Genomic DNA, 17,500 nt, shown 5'->3' with positions numbered 1-17,500 from the left:
GATCATGGCAGACCCCTTCCACCCCGGCCACGGCCTCCTCACCCTGCTTCCCTCTGGAAGAAGGTTGCGGCTGCCTAAGGCAGAGGTTCCCAAACTTTTTTTAACCAAGGCACCCCTGAAGCTTTCCCCCTTCTCCAAGGCACCCCAACTCTACGAAGATTTAAAAAATGCCTCGGAGCTTAAACTAAAAACAATACACGATGAATTGGTTTGAAAATGTGTGTTTATATATAATACATAAGTATTGCCCCAATTAATTTTAACAAGATAATAAAAGTCATAAATGAACTGTAATGGATGGGCAAGAATGCATAGGTCAGTCAAACTATCGCTAAATTAAAAAAAATTGTGGCCCTCAAGGATTGTACAATATGGGAGGAGACTTAGAGGGAATTCTTCACACAAATAAAATATCAAAGGCCTGTATAATCAATCAATGGAACAATGCTTTTTTGGGGGGCTTAAAATAATGCCTTAAAATGTAATTCTCATTTCAATGCTCATTCTGAGATTATTATTTCACATCTGAACCAAACAGGTAACTCACAACTAATTTGTGACAATTACTCATTTAACAATAATAATCATGACAGAATTGTAAAAATTGAGAGAAATACAAAACAAAGAAATATGTTGTGTGCATTAGTGGGACACATGCGCCTGCTTTTGGGAGCAGAGTCTCTTTATGGGGGGAGAGATAGTGGACAGCGCGACACGCAGGTCCTGTTCCACTGACAGACGCGTGCGTGTCTTGTTCTTGACGTATGCTAGAGAAGAAAAAGCCAGCTCGCACAAGTAGGAGGTTTGGGAAGGGTAAAAGCACCTTGATGGCGCTCTCTGAGAGAGATGGATATTCATGTCCCACAAGCAGCCAAAACCTATCCAAACCTAGCTCACCATGTTTGAGCTTCAGTGTGCGGTCCATAATGAGCTCTGCCAGTTCATCTTGAGCTTTGCTGCTCAAACTAGCGGCTGATGCTGATGAGAGGGGGTTGAACGGATCCCGGAGCCAGTCGAAGTCTTCGTTCATTGGAGGGAAATAGGACTCAAATCTCTCCTCCAGCATACGTAGGTGCGCAGCGATCAGATTCAAGAAAGACGCTGACTTGTGTGCTGCGTCATTGGCCGTCACGTAAACATTTCAATGTTTTTCTTGGCCACCCCGTCTTGCCACCGTCTCAATTTGGATCGGAATCCGTTCAGTTTGTCTGTCGCTGTCAGGATATTCTCAGCCTTCCCTTGCATTTTTATGTTGAGGTCATTAAGGTGGCTAAAAATATCTGCCAGATAAGCAAGCTTAATCCACCACGATTCATCTTCCAATTGTTCTTTGTATGGCAAGTCGTGCTCACTGACAAAAGTGATCAGTTCATCTCGGAGCTCATAGACACGGGATAACACCTTGCCCCGCGACAGCCAGCGGACCTCTGTGTGTAATAAGAGCCCCTCATGCTCGGACCCCATCTCATTGCACAATGTGCTGAACAGCCGTGACTTCAGCGGGCGTGACTTTACATAATTAACAATTTTCACCGCTTGGTCCAAGACTTCAGTGAGGAGTAGTTAGTTAGTAACTAGTAGGCCTAGTTAGTAAATTAATATCTTTCAAATCGGAGAAATATATCTTTTATTTGCTTATGAACTCAAAACAAACGTTTATTAATGTATTATTATCATTTTATATTATACTATTTTTTATTTATTTTTTTACGAGCAGATTTGGCGGCACCCACTTTGGGAACCTCTGGCCTAAGGCACTGAAGGCCCGCCACAGGCTCAGTTTCTACCCCTCAGCCGCCAGGCTGATAAATGACTCTGGCTTCCCCCTCCCCCCCGCCCCCAAGTCTGCCCAGGACTGAATATGCACTGGACTCACTGTAAAAACTCTGCACTGCACTTTATATTGCACTATCCAATGCACTGTTGTCTGTCCTGTGTTGTCCTGTTTTTTGACACGTGAAAAAAGTATAAACGCACTTACTGTAATGTCGAAGCAAATTCCTATATGTGTATGCATAATGGCAATAAACGTTATCTGAATCTGAATCTGAATCTGAATCAAAATCTAACTTTTGCACCAAATGGCACACACTTCATTCATAGTACCAGATTTTTGTCGAACCAACTACACACTGTTGGGCATATAATGAAAAGCACTCTCATCTTTAGTGTGCTTTGCCATAATACTAAAATAGTTCAAATTGTAGAGATACACACACATGCTTTTGAAACATTTTTATTTGTATTTTTCACCAAACAAGTCAGTGCAACATATGCACAGCGGATATATTTACATTGGAGTGAACAGAAATATGCTCACAAAAAACTGTTAAGTGAAAAAGAAGCCCATGGTTGATGACATGATCAACTAAGGTTGCTCTGATTTCATTTGAAAGTTGTTGTCTTCTTTGGCCATGACCTCCTCTACCAGCTCTACCCCTACCTCTCACTCTTCCTCCCCCTCTTATTCTCCCCCTCCCTCTTCCTCTTCCTCTCTCTGCAACGTCTTCCATTGTTGTTGTAAAAAGAAAGGTGCTCACCTGTGGTCTTTTTATAGTGCTTACTTCCTGATTGAAGTGGTAACAATGAAGCATTGAGGTGTTTGGCCAGGTGGCACATGTATTGGCTAATTAGCTCATGTAGTGTAATTTTGATTGGCAGTGTTTTGAAATGGCAAACATGTGACTTTATGTCAGATTGTTGTGTCTGAACCGTGTTCAGTGCATTTAAAAAGTGCCATTTTGAATAGCAAAATGAGTTTTGGAGACTTGAGAAGAGGTTTTGCTCTCTGTGTGTCAGTTGAAATAATTGTGCTATGCATGGTCATTATTGTGTTAGCAATTGGAAAAAACTGTAATTGAAAAAATCTACTGGATGAGTCTTTTTAAGTCCCAGTGTGACACAGTGGTCTAAAGTATGACGTGTACTTTGGTGTTTTTCTAGAACTACGGACTGGAGACGGAGAACCTGCGCACGCTGTCTCACAAGCTCAACGCCTCGGCCAAGAACCTGCAGAACTTCATCACGGGGAGACGCCGGGGCGGACATTACGACGGCAGGGCCTCGCGCCGGCTGCCCAACGATTTCCTCACCTCCGTGGTGGACCTCATCGGGGCCGCCAAGAACCTCCTGGCCTGGCTGGACAGGTGCGGTACTCCAGGAGGTGGAAGCTTCTCGCACTGGAACATCCAAACCTCAGTTTAGGAAGAGTTGTGTTTCTTTTAAGCCTTCGTTTTTGTTTTGTTTTTCTGAGTGGGGCAGTAGCAATTATTACTTTTTATTGCGATAGAGACAGTAGAGATGTTGACAGGAAGGTTGGATGAGAGAGAGAGAAGGGATGACATGCAGGACATGTCCACGGCTGGAATGGTACTGGGAACCCTGCGGTTACGTGGTCGACGCTTAGTGTGTTACGCCACCAAGCACCCCCCAATTCAAGCCTTTAGAAAATGATTGCTGTCCTGACATAAAAAACCCTTCATCATACATTTGAAAGGACTGAAGTTATGTTATGTTATTTGCTTCTGTTCTATAGGGATCATATTCTTGAAGTTGGAATCAGCTTTGAATATTTTGAGTTTTTTGGACAAATGTAACAATATTATGCCCCCCCCCCCCACAAAAAAATAAATGCAAATGAGTTAAGCAATATCACACGAGAGGGAGTGCTGTTATACTGAATATCAGCATGGCTGTGATTCGGTCGTAGGTACGAGGCTGCAGCCGTGCTGATATTCAGTATAACAGCACGACCTCGAGTGTGATATTGCTTTTATACAACAGTTCTACAGCGCCATTTATTAGTTAACAGTAATAAGCGACAACAGATTATGATTTGTTTGTTTATTTAATCATTTAACAAAAAACTAAAAATTGTTCCGCAACTGAACTACAACTGGACTGTTAACTAGTAACCTGAACACAAACATCCGCAGGCTAGCTACTTTGTATCGTGTACATTTATCTGTACGTTTCCATTTATTGCGCAACCAGTGAAATATGACTCGGTTGACAGTCGCTTTGGTGGTGAATGTGTGAATGCGATTCAGACGAGTTGACATCAGATAGTACATTGCTTCATCGTTTCCTGTTCTCGGTGGATGGTCTCCAGTAACTTTTTAGCTTTCAGACCTGCAAAACACATTCATCCTCTTCTGATGACCATTCATAATTTAACTCAAATGTTATATTTAGAAATATATCCATCTTTGTTTGAAACCACCTAACTGATAGATAATCTGATAGATAACGACCGTTAATGTAGTCTAATTAACGGTCATTTAATAGAACACCTGGGCGGCGGAGTGATACATATAGTTAAAAGTCCCAGTGCTGTTATACTGTATATCGGCACTCATGGAATACCTCTTGTCCAATCAAATGACTTGGTCGGAACTAACTATTGTATAATATGCAATATAGCACTTTGGCATGAAACTCAAACCTCTGACTGGACCACTACCCTCTGTGTCCTCTGTTCTTCCAGATCCCCATTTGTCAGTGTGACAGAGTACTCTCTGTTGAAGAACAATATTGTTCAACTGTGCCTGGAGTTAACCACCATAGTACAACAAGTAAGTTGTCCACACGGTTAACCACCACAGTACAACAAGTAAGTTGTCCACACGGTTAACCACCACAGTACAAGTATGTTGTCCACAGACGAAAATTAATGAAAGTTGTCGGCACTCACCTAGCGACATACCTGGTTACATTTATATATGTCTGTTTGTTTAAGCTGCTGGTAATCATGGCCTACTGGGAATATGTTATCTGTGATACAGTTTGGAAGCGAAATGCATTCGCACGTCTTCAAAAAAGAGTCCTTCGTTGGTCCATGTCAGAGAACACTTTTAGGGCTTTCACACCGGCAGTTCCGAATGCCGGTTCGCGTTCGCGTTCGGAAACCTCCGAACGTTGGCGCTGTCTGGCGAACGAGCCCGCGTTCATACCAGTGTATCGTTCGCCAGATAGCGCCAACATTCTGAGGTTTCCGAACGCGAACGCGAACCGGCGTTCGGAACTGCCGGTGTGAAAGCCCTATCACAGAACCTTTTTTCGGGTTCTATCCAGAACCGTCTGTGGAAAGGATTCTACATGGAACCCCAAAAAGGTTTTCAAAGGGTTCCCCTACAGAGACAAACACAGAACCCTTTTTGGTACTAACTAGAAGCTTTTTATTGAACATACTGTACTATTGTGTATCACTTTTGCCTCATACATGGTTTTGTTTTCTGACTGGCTTGAGTTCTCTTGCAGGACTGCACGGTTTACGAGACTGAAAACAAGATTCTCCATGTGGTGAGTCGTCCCTTCGCGCTCAGTCTTTCCCCCTGGTCCAAAGAGCAACACTTTGCAACAACACTGCTTGTTGTGTCGAAAACTCGCCTCGTTCTCAAACACTGCCTGTTAGGTGGCACACACACCTTTGTCGTGAGCAGCGTCACAGATGTAAACCGCTAAGAGGATTAAGAGGCAGTCCTCGTGGTCCTCGTGGTCCTCGTGGTCCTCGTGGGCATAGAAGTAGCAGACAGGCCTCATTCCCAGACTTCCCTGGTTCTCAACCACCTCCGCTACAGCAGACGTCATGACAAAGAGAACATGAATTATCCAACTGAATGTTTATGTTGTTTATTATACACTCATACTGTACACAAAGGCACACATGGAAACTACCGAGGCCACATTCCTGCATGCCTGAACATGAGGATGTAGTCATGTGCCCTCCTCCCCAGCCCTAGCTGTAGAAGGGGGTTTGGGTTTGGACTGTAATGAGAGTGTCTGTGTGTTTCCTCTAGTTTTAAGGCCTTTGGTCGGCAGCCTGCGCTGAATAATGCAGTTCCTCCCCGCCTCTCCCACAGGCTTTCTTGCCAACAGCAATTAGACAGGGAGAAAGAGGGTGAGGCAATAATAAAGGAGAAGCTAGGACAAATGTATGTATGGCCCAGTCGAACGAGAGAGAGGGAGAGAGGGAGAGAGAGAGGGAGAGGAAGAGAGAGGGAGAGGGAGAGAGAGAGGGAGAGAGAGAGGGAGAGAGAGAGGGAGAGGGAGAGAGAGAGAGAGAGAGATGGAAGTTCATGGATGGGTACCTGTCAGTGACTGATTAAAAGCAGTTTGTAACCAAACTGTTCACCACCGTCCAGTATAGTTTTCAGTTGTGCTACTTGTGGCAATAATAGCAACCTTGCTTCATACGTGTGAAGGACAGGACAGAACAGTAGAACCACTGTTAGTTAATACAGTGCTGCATACAGCAACGAGAGCCGCCTCTTTTCCCTCCTTTGCTTGTTAAACCAGGGGAAGACAGGCCGTTGCTTGCCTTTGAAGAATGCCCTGTGTCTCAGACGAGGAATAAGCCCAAGAAATGGCTCATTAAGACACGGGTCAGACTCCCAGATAATTGCGTGCAGGGCTTCATTGTTGTTGCTCTAAAAACCTCAAGCAGCAGAAAAGTGACTCAGTGTGAACCCTGTTTGTCTTTGGTCTCTGCGGTACAACTCAAACTCCTGAGAGCGATGCATAATCCAAATGTCTATTTCCTGTCCTTTATAGACCACTCCAGATCACTATAGATCACTGTAGATCACTATAGGTCACTATAGATCACTATAGATTACTATAGATCACTGTAGATTGCTATAGATCCCCATAGACCACTATAGATCGCTATAGATCACTGTAGATCACTATAGATCACTGTAGATCACTGTAGATCACTATGGATCACTAATATATCACTAATAGATCACTATGGGTCACCATAGATCACTAATATATCACTATAGATCACTAATAGATCACTGATAGATCACTATAGATCAGTAATATATCAATAATAGATCACTATAGATCACTAATAGATCACTATAGATCACTAATATATTACTAGTATATCACTATAGATCACTATAGATCACTATCACTCGAGATCACTCGAGATCACCAATAGATCACTCCAGATCACTATAGATCACTATAGATCAATGTAGATCACTAATAGATCACTATAGATCACCGTAGATCACTGTAGATCACTATAGATCACTAATAGATCACTATAGATCACTGTAGATCACTATCAATCACTATGAATGAATGAATGAATCTTTTTATTTCATTTTTATAACATGATTTAAAATAATCAAAGAACAAATAACTAATTATGAAGAGTACAGGCCTATCAATGTTCGAAAGGGAGTAGGATGAAGCCTAAGCTTATCAAACTATAGATCACTATCGATCACTAATAGATCACTGTAGATCACTACAGATAACTACAGATCGCTGTAGATCACTAATAGATCACTATAGATAACTATAGATAACTATAGATCAATATAGATCACTATCGATCACTATAGATCACTATAGATCAATATAGATCACTATAGATCACTATAAATACATAATGTGTATACTGTGATTGACACGCATGATGCCAATGCTATAGTATTCCAGCTCGTTTTGTAAATGCCATCCAACATTGTAAATGTTCCGGGTGCTGGTAATATAACACTATCCTTACGCTGCTAGGGGCTGTTTAGCCAACAGCAAATGTCACCTTACTGTTATGAGGTTCCTCTCCTTCACCATTCACGTTATTGCACAGAATGTCCTTCAAGGGAGCTGGCTCGAGAGAGAGACATTAGGACAACACTTCATATTACACCCTTGTCAGTATTATGAGCTGTCTGAATGATTTCTCCCTCTCTCCTTCTGGTTCCAGTGTAAAACGCTGTCTGGCATTTGTGACCACATCATCTCGCTGTCGTCTGATTCGCTGGTGTCCCAGTCAGCCCATCTGGAGGTGGTGCATCTGACTAACATCATGCCAAGCGAGGGTCTGGTGAGTGATCAGACTCCTAGTTTCCATTGAACCTATACCAGTTTTAGCAGCACTAGCATACCAGCGTCGGGGGGGGGGGGCAAATTATTTTCTCATCAATACAGAAAGTGTTTTGAAACCTCCAATTCAAATTCAAATTCCAAAGCGTTTATTTTCAAGGTATTAGTATAATGTAACACACTTTTTTTTTTTTTTTTTAAATCATTGGAAAATGTATGTCCTTTTTTCAATGACCTAATTGGAATTCAGTTCACTTATGGAATTGAAGAGGAATTTTCCTGACCCTGTCGTATATACCCTTGACAGGATATGTTTATGCAAACTGTTACAGTGGGGGCAGTGGCGGCTGGTGCCCAAAATTTTGGGTGGGGCACAGCAGTGTGGCGGGGGGGTCCTCTTTCGCGCGCGCAGCGCGCGCGATTTTTTTTCCCGCGTGCACGATTTTTTCCGCGTGCACGCGCATAAAACACGCACTGGCATTACAACCACTGTATAATTTCAACTTTCACCCTTAAAATGACTGTGTGGGCCATGGAGAAGTTACCCTGTCAACTACAGACACTGAGGTGGAAGAGTGACCGGTCTATGGACGTCGGTACGGTCCAATACCCAGTGTCAGACAAGGAGGAAGTCTAGTCAACAAGGCTAGTACAGGCCTCACAGCTACACTCAGGTTAATAAAGGTAGCAGATGAATATGTGTACTATGTGTCTGTGTGACATGGCTACATCAATGAGCAGAGATGAATGCTGCAGTCAGTAGTACAGTAACTATCTATTTCATAGACACATGATGGATGATGATGGAGAGTGATGGTGGTCAACACATCACAGCAGGTCAACACATTCAATGATGTATCACAACCAGACCATGTCAGAAACACAACCAGACCATGTCAGAAACACAACCAGACCATGTCTGTAACACAACCAGACCATGTCAGTAACACAACCAGACCATGTCAGAAACACAACCAGACCATGTCTGTAACACAACCAGACCATGTCTGTAACACAAATAACGGCATTTTGTGACAGAACTTTCACTTTCATTCATGAAATTCACTCCGTCTGTGTTACTGTTTACACAAGTACAATCACAGTGTGACAGTCAGATGGAGCATTCGGTAAACAACAACAGCAATGCATCAGCTGAGTTAAAGAAAACCAACTCTTACCTTTGATGACAGAACATGAGCCGTGTTTACCCGTACCTCCGCCTTGCCCCGCGCATATCGCTATGAATAGTTCGAAGATAGGTGCTTGCACGTTAGGTGCGAGGCTGCTTGGTTAACCCATTAGCGGGAACATTATTAGTTGCACAAAATAGGCTGATTTAATTGACCATGAACATCAGAGACAGACATTACGAATGTTCATTTAAAATACTCCGGAAGCCCGAAGTCCGGAAAACCGGAAGTCGAAAGTCCTCAGCATAATGCATTGTCTGCAATACAGCCGGAGATTCAGGGACGCACATTTGTGCGCCCTGGCCAAGAAATAGAGACAGCCAATTGGAGCGCTGCTACAGCTCACGTGTAAGCCAAAAGTATTCGTCCTGGCATAGACTTTCATTGACCGGCGCCCCGCGTTCTCCCCCCTATGTATTTTAACAGTGAGTTTTACACACACACAGATAAAAATGTTTATTGTATTGGAGGATTTTTAATGAATGCTGATAGGCGCCGACAGAATATCAGCCGCATTTTGTGAATAAACAATGTTTAGGTGGGGGCGGCGCCCCAGCGCCCTCTATCGGCCAGCCGCCACTGAGTGGGGGTCACGGTGGGGGTCACACGAACTACACTCGCTGTCCCGAAAAAAAATCAAGCCTGTTTGCTGTTACGGTAGGGGTCACCATTTCCCTGCCGACTCCTTGGTGCTTCCCTCTGGCGGCCCCTGGTGGCCATGGGACGCTACTACACTCCCTGTTCCTCTCCTCGTTGTGGACTTAATGTGTGTCACCTGTGTATGTTTGGAGCTTGTGTATTTATGTCCTCACTCCCCGGCACGCCCCTGCCGGTCTGTCTCTCTGTCTGTTCAGTGTAGTGTGTGTTCCTGGCCACCAGTGGCCGCCAGAGGGAAGCACCAAGGAGTCGCCAGGGAAATGGTGACCCCTACCGTAACAGCACACAGGCTTTTTTTTCTTTTTCGTTTGTGTGCCTCCCAATCGTGACAGCGAGTGTAGTTCGTGTAGCAAGTTTCTAATAATTTCCTGTTTTTTAATTAATTCTCAGAGTTGTGGTTAAAGAACATATCAGGTGGTTTATTAAAACGCTCATATGCCCTTTGTGTTCTCTCGTCTAGGGAATGTACATCAAATCCACATACGACGGCCTTCATGTCATAACTGGCACCACCGAGAACGTAAGTGTAGGTTTCCTTTTCCTGTAATCCTGTCTTTCTAGGAACCGCTGGTGTGTCTTGTCGGGGGAAGCAGGCTCAAAGCAATGCTTTTTTTAACGTTATTTTTTCTGAGTGGCGTAGCCCCACTCATATTTTTCATTTTATTGGACAGATATAGTGAAGACAGACAGGAAAGTAAGGGAGAGAGGGCATGTCAGCTGGGCATGAGCCGGATTCAAACCCATGCCGACATGGGCATGTGTGTGCACTGTAGACCACGGTGCTAGACCACTGGACCACCCCAGGCCACAGAGCAATCCTTTTGAAAGGCAGCTCTGACAAGTTCAGCCCTGGCAGACAGACCCTTGCTTGGCCTGAGGATATGGGCCTGGCCTGGCCCAGTTTAGTTCTGGTTCTCTACAACGGCCTGTTAGAGTTTTATAACGTGACGGCAGCTGGTGAAATGGGGGAACAAGTCGCCAACCAATCCAAATGTTCAGACTTTTATCCTGAAAGATTTTAATAAATGTCAACGTTATTGAAAATCAATGACACACTCGCGAGTCAAGCCAAAATATTGCAATGCAATGGATTGCACCACTGTTAGCTAGTTAACTATAACACTACTTTACGTTGCAGCTGTGGCTCAGGAGCTACTGTATATACTGTAAGTCAGTCCATTTGATTTATTTATTTTTATTTACATTGTTAGCAGGCTCACAAAACAAGCTGTGTTAGCGAACTGGCTAGTTGTGCTAGTCCGCGGTTTGAGGATGTTCTCCAAGATTTTGTTTTTAATGAAGTTGGCTTGCAAGCTAATCTTGTTTTGTGAGCCTGCTAACAATGTAAATTTGTGTTATAATTAACAAGGTAGCAGTGGGGATTACTCACTGAATCCATTGCGTTGCAATATTTTGGACTTTGGAGTTGTGTGTCATTGATTTTCCACTTCCAACATTGACATTTATTGAAATTTTTCATAAGAAAAGTCAGAACATTTGGTCGGTTTGCCGACTTGTTCCCCTTTTTTTTCGCCAGCTGCCTTCACAAATGACCCCCACTCGTCTGGGCTTTTGGGATAAGTGTTATAAATTAGTGCAACAAATTGTGAGCCCCCTAATTAGCATCTGGGGGGTAGAGGGACTGCTGGGGAAATGACGAGGGACTTGCAGATGGCACAGCTCTTTTAATTAGCGCGGTTTTCACAGCTCGGCCTCTGATGCCGATGTTGGAGTAGACGGAGAGGGAAATGGGCGCTGCTTTCATGTAAAACGTAATATATTCTTTTTGTCCCATCCGCTTAGTAATGAAAATAATTGCAGTACGTTTGGGTGGAGGAAATTCTGATGGATGTGCAGTTGTAGTTACTGTTGGTTTGACTCCCAGCCAAGCTCATATGACTCATCAGATAGTTCTCAGATTGGTTGGTTAGATGAGGACTAAAATGATCATGCATTTGGACTGTTACTGGCTATTTTGGGGGTGGTATCGTCATTGATTTGTCCCCTAGCTGAGCCCGTTGGGGGATGTAGGGGGGAGGGGGGGTTTCAAAGGGAGAGGTGGAGGGGTTGGGGGTATTGCGACTGTAAATATTAGTTAATTAGTTAATTTATCAGTGACGATGTCTCGATAAAGAGCGTCCAAAGTTAAAGTCTCTCTCTCGCTCTCTTTCCTCTCTCTCTTTCTCTCTCTTTCTCCCTCTCTCTCTCTCTCTCTCTCTCTCTTTCTCTCTCTCTTTCTCTCTCTCCCTCTCTCTCCCTCTCTCTCTGCAGTCTCCGGCTGACCAGTGCAAGAAGATCCATGCGGGAGATGAGGTGATCCAGGTCAACCACCAGACTGTGGTGAGTCCAGACTGTCTCTCGGTGCTGTCTGAGTCACCTCGTCATACAGGAGCATGTATGAGGCACTGGGAGAAACGCACCTGTTCTGTCTCAGGTCCATAAAAAGGTCATGTCATCCTGTGTTGAGAAGTCACCGCTGTCCCAGAGTTTATACTCCTCCAGCAAAATCCTGTGGACTTGGCTAAACACTTTGTCTATGGAAGCCCAGTGCAAGGTGCTTATTTAGTGCTTCTGTGTGTAATTAGTCCACAATTAGTCCACAATTAATCATTTAGTAGTATCTAGTAGTTATAGCGGAATGCTCTTGTAAGGCTAGATGGGACTAGTCGGCCATTCATTGATGATTCTAACCCCATTTATTGATGATTCTAGAGGTAGGGTTGGAGTTAGGGTTAGAACTGGAGTTAAGGTTAGGGTTGGAGCTAGGGTTAGGGTTAGGGTTAAGGCAGGAGCAAATTCACAGCCGGAGCTCTGGATACAAGAACTATTGATACTGGAATGATAGTTTTAAACATAATATTATTTCATAGTTTGTTAAGGTATGCATTAAGTAAAACAATGTTACTGTACATTTTGGGTTATGAAGCTCATTCATTTACAAGTCATATAGAATCATTGGTATATATGTCATGAATTGGAATGACCACTGAACAGCTGAGCAAATCCCACATTGTGCCTTTAACAAAGCATTTAGTCAAATATTTTCTGAATTCAGTATTCATTTAAAATAACATGGTGTGGACCTGCACTTCTAATGCCAAGCCCAGTCTAAGCTACTTAAAAGAGAGAACATAGGAAAGAGAGGACTGTTAGAATTTTCCACAGAGTTGTTGAATAATGCTAACCGTTAGGCAAGGCAGGCAAGTTTATTTGTATAGCACATTTCATACAACAGGGACAATTCAAAGTGCTTCACATACAGCATTCAAATTCAATTCATTCATTCAATACAGCAAGAGGAGGCAAGTAAGAAAATAAAAATGACAAGAATAGATATAGAAAATAAATAGATAACCATTTAACCAGATAATAAATGGTAAATTATTAAATATTATTTAATAATAATAATAAAAAGAGATAGATAAAAGTGTTTTGCTAGTGGAAATCCTTATTGTCTGGCTTGACTAGCAACTATCTTATTACATTCCTACTACACTGACTATGAGCATGTGCACGAAGTGATTCATTCAAACTCCTGTTTCTCCTCACGTTCGTTAAAACAACTATATATATATGTCAGGTTTGTTAGAAAACAACTGATGTTATTATATCGTTAAGAGTTGATGTTATGAGTTGCTGTTCACTCATTCACTTCTACTAGTACCTCCATGGTTAGCCTTCTCTCCTTGTATACCACGGATGCACTGGAGCCATTAGCACATTTAGCATTTACGTTTACATTTACATTTTTGGCATTTAGAAGACGCCTTATTCCAAAGCGACTTACAATCGATACGTTTGACTAAGCAAGTGAACCATCAATCCACCAGTTGTAGCAGGAAGATTAATCCAGCTCAGGCCCGGGGACATTGGCAGTCTCTGTGATAGAAGGAAAAATCTTCTTCTATCACCATCTTCTAAACCTAAACTTTTTATTTTAAATGTTTTTATATAGACAGTGGAGAAACAGAGAAACAGTACAAGGGGGGCAATAGAAGTTTTTAGGGGCACAGTAAAGGGGAAAAGCGGGTGTCTTCAGGAGACGCAGTTCTGGGGGGCAGTAGATGTCTCAGGAGGAGCAGTTAAGGTGTAACCTGAAGAGATGAGTCTTCAGTCTCTGACGGAAGATGGGTAGTGACTCTGTTCTGACAGCCGTGGGAAGCTCATTCCACCAGCGGGGACGGGGAGCCAGTGTTGTGAAGAGACGTGATCGGGTAGCATGACTGCCGTGTTGGCATAGAGGTGGTGGGGTCAGTCGGCCAGCAGAGGTGGAGGAGTGAAGTGAACGGGCTGGAGTTTGGGGGGTGACCATTTCCTGCAGGTAGGCAGGGGCTGTCCCTTTAGCTGCCTGGTATGCAAGCACCAGGGTCTTGAATCTGATGCGAGCTGCTATCGGGAGCCAGTGCAGGGTGCGAAGGAGAGGGGTGACATGAGAGAATTTGGGGAGGTTGAACACCAGACGGGCAGCAGTGTTCTGGATGAGCTGCAGAGGTCTGATGGCGGAGGCGGGGAGCCCTAACCCCAATCAAGGCGGGAGATGACCAGTGACTGGGTCAAGAGATAGCAGCGTTAGCCCCAGAATGCTAACTGACCCGCCTCATGATGGCAGCTCTTTGGCTCCATCATCGGTTGAGGAAACAGCGTCAGCGGTAGAGACCAGGGCCCGTGGTGTCTGTCACCTTGTTGTGACGTTAGAATTATAAGGTTCTATCTCAATTTTTGGTCAAAATTGAGTTTTTTACATAATCTGATCCATTAGGTGTTTATTAATGCCTGTGTGGTGTTATTTTTAAAATTTTGATTTTGTTGTTGTTAGTAATTAATAAAATACAAAACTTTGACGCTCAATATCTCTGAACTACCCTAAACGGAGATAGAACCTTATAATTCTAAGTTCACCTTGTGTTTATCGCAGGCCTAGAAAGATTAGATTAAAAAAAAAAATCTATATATATATTTATTTTTTTTACAGTGGGGCCTATTTATGGTTCAGTCAATATGTTCACTTGAAACGGAGATTCAGCATGAAAACAGGAAGTACGGGGTAATAAACCAACAACTGGTGGAATCAATGAGCTGGGAGGGCCGTGGCTTCTGCCTTAATGTGTTCTGATGAATGTGGATGAATTCTAATGAGTGCGTAGCTTTGATGTTGTAACTCTGAACAGGGCCAGTGTCTGAGCTTCTAGGAAGCACAGTAGTGGACAGTCTGCAGTTTGACTGAAATATTGGAATATGAAGAGCGCAGTAGCTCGCCCTACAGTGGTCTGTGTTTCAGTAACTAACATACGAAGCTTCCCCCGGGCCTAAGAAATAGTCACAGTCAGTGTCATTGATTTTCCATGTTATGACCCTGGCTGGGGTCCAGAACCATGACCCGGCTTTGTCAGCAAAGCCCAGAGGATCATCAAAGATCCCAGCCACCCCAACCACAGTCAGTTTGAACCGTTGCCGTCGAAAAGACGAAGCCTCTTCCGGAGCCTCAGGGCCAAAACTCAGAGGCTTAACAACAGCTACTTCCCCCAGGCGATCAGGCTCATAAACAAGCCCACTGTAGACAACTGACTGTCATCCCCAAGCACTCCCCATGTATACAGACTACCTAAACCTTAAGCTCACAGCCACTTTACTACTTGAACTATCTATTTTATTTACTAGTTGTACTGTTAATTGTATCCTGTCTTATTTGTCACTTATGTCCTGTACTCTTGTCACTTTTCTATCTTGATATTATGTCTACTGCCTTATTGTCTTGTGCTGCAATGGAATGGAATGGAATGGAATGGAATGGAATGGAATGGACTTTATTTGTCATTGCTACAGTACAGGTACCAAACAACGAAATTTAGGAGGGGTGGCTCCCCTGGTGTTAGGAAAGGAAAAAAAAAAACACATTTTAGAAAAAGCATAAAAGCATAAAATCACAAGAAGGTAAGGAGCTGGTTTACATCAATAAAGGCTATGTACACAATCCACTGTACTATACTGCACAGATAGTCAACTAGGGTTGTCATATTGCACAAGAGTATTTTTTCACATTTTTTTAAAGTGTCACAGTTTGCAGGCTTGAAAATGTACATGTTTGTGCCTCAGCACTAGCTGCCATACAATCCGTCCGGACTGTCCTGGGCCCAGAACTTAGGCCTTTTCTGTGTTCAGGGCCTTGACGGCCCTGTGGTAGAAGCAGTCCTTCAGTCTGTTTGTCTTAGCGGCCGGGGTCCTGTACCTCCTGTTCGAGGGCAGCTTGACAAAGTGTACGTGCCCAGGGTGGGTCGGGTCCCTGGAGATCTTGGAGGCCCTCCTGAGACAGCGTGTGTTGTACAGCTCCTCCAGAGAGGGGAGGGGGGCGCCGGTGATCTTCTGTGCTGTTCTCACGACTCTCTGTAGCGCGTTTCTCTCCGCTGTTGTGCAGCTGTGGAACCAGTTGGAGATGCCGAAGGTGAGGATGCTCTCCACTGCGCCGTGGTAGAAGGCCACCAGTATCTCCTGCTTGTTGTGTTCTTTCCTGAGGCATCTCAGGGTGTATAGCCGCTGTTGTGCCCTCTTGATGGTGCCTTTTGTGTTGTCCTTCCAGGCCAGGTCATCCCGCATGTTGTGTCCCAGGAATCGGAGGGTTGAGACTCTCTCCACGCTCTCTCCGTCGATGAGCAGGGGCTGGATCTCGGACTTTTTCCTCCTGAAGTCTACGATGAATTCCTGGGTCTTTGACTTGTTTAGCAGCAGGTTGTTAACCTTGCACAGCTTGCTCAGTTGCTCTACCTCATCCCTGTACGCCGCCTCGTCCCCCCCCGAGATACATCCCACCACGGTGGTGTCGTCTGCAAACTTTACGATGTAGTTGCTGGGGTGGACGGGGGTGAAGTCGTGGGTGTAGAGGTTGTAGAGGATGGGGCTTAGCACGCAGCCCTGGGGGGACCCAGTGCTGAGGCTGAGGGCTGTGGAGGTGTGGGGGCCCACCCGCACCCTCTGGGGGCGGTCGGTCAGGAAGTCCTTGATCCACGCACATATAGAGTGTGATAGACCCAGGTCTAGTAGTTTGGTCACTAGCCTGTCTGGAAGGATGGTGTTGAAGGCGGAGCTGAAGTCCACGAAGAGCAGTCTCGCGTAGCTGTTTCCCCTCTCCAGGTGGGATAGAGTGGCGTGGAGAGTCGTCGCTATGGCGTCCTCTGTGGACCTGTGGGCTCTGTAGGCGAACTGGTATGGATCCAGGTTGGGCGGGAGGCTTGTGAGTATGTGGGCCCGGACTAGTTTCTCGAAGCACTTCATGCTGATTGGTGTGAGTGCCACCGGGCGGTAGTCGTTTAGGCAGCTCACCGTGCAATGTCAGGAACCGAAGCCTAAGTATTGTACTCTCTTACACTCGTGTAATACGGCGTCTGCTAAAGTTGAGAGAGGACGCTGGCGTTGCTTGTTCGCCGTTTCTCCGCCCGAAACCTAGGTGTAATTGCAGTATCCAGAGTAAATTGTCCTACAAAGACACTTAGATTTGGATTTTATTTTTAGTCATCTAAAAATTAATTAGACCCCTATACTTTCTCTTATTTATTTATTTTTTGTTTCTTTTTATTATTACTACTCAATCTTTTCAGTTTGTAAAGCGTCTTTGAGTGTCTAGAAAAGTGCTATATAAGTCTAATGTATTATTATTATTATTATTATTATTATTATTATTATTATTAATAATGTGACGTAACAATATAAGTTGAAACTTGAAACTTGACCGAGTAGGTGTGTTAAGAATGAGCAGCGGTGGGCACCGGGGTGTGTGTGACAACTAGAGCTAGACACGGACGCCTGCCGGAGGGGGC

General features: G+C 44.2%; 1 protein-coding gene across 1 annotated transcript in view; it reads left to right on the top strand.

The window, feature by feature from the left end:
• The window catches only part of LOC308156755 (connector enhancer of kinase suppressor of ras 2), a gene marked incomplete at both ends in the record, with an annotated part of 70,048 nt that overhangs the window by 13,410 nt on the left and 39,138 nt on the right, over window positions 1-17,500 (top strand). The window contains 6 exons of the mRNA XM_080530181.1: window positions 2,944-3,146; window positions 4,487-4,574; window positions 5,260-5,301; window positions 7,727-7,846; window positions 10,153-10,212; window positions 11,964-12,032. Of these exons, the coding sequence (XP_080386307.1) occupies window positions 2,944-3,146; window positions 4,487-4,574; window positions 5,260-5,301; window positions 7,727-7,846; window positions 10,153-10,212; window positions 11,964-12,032 (582 nt within the window). The remainder of the gene's footprint in view (window positions 1-2,943; window positions 3,147-4,486; window positions 4,575-5,259; window positions 5,302-7,726; window positions 7,847-10,152; window positions 10,213-11,963; window positions 12,033-17,500) is intronic.

The sequence above is a fragment of the Nansenia antarctica genome (assembly GCF_963989245.1).
Source record: "Nansenia antarctica genome assembly, chromosome: 4".
Lineage (NCBI taxonomy): Eukaryota > Metazoa > Chordata > Actinopteri > Argentiniformes > Microstomatidae > Nansenia > Nansenia antarctica.
Note: the sequence above shows the minus strand (reverse complement) of the source record. Positions and strands in the feature narration are given on the sequence as shown.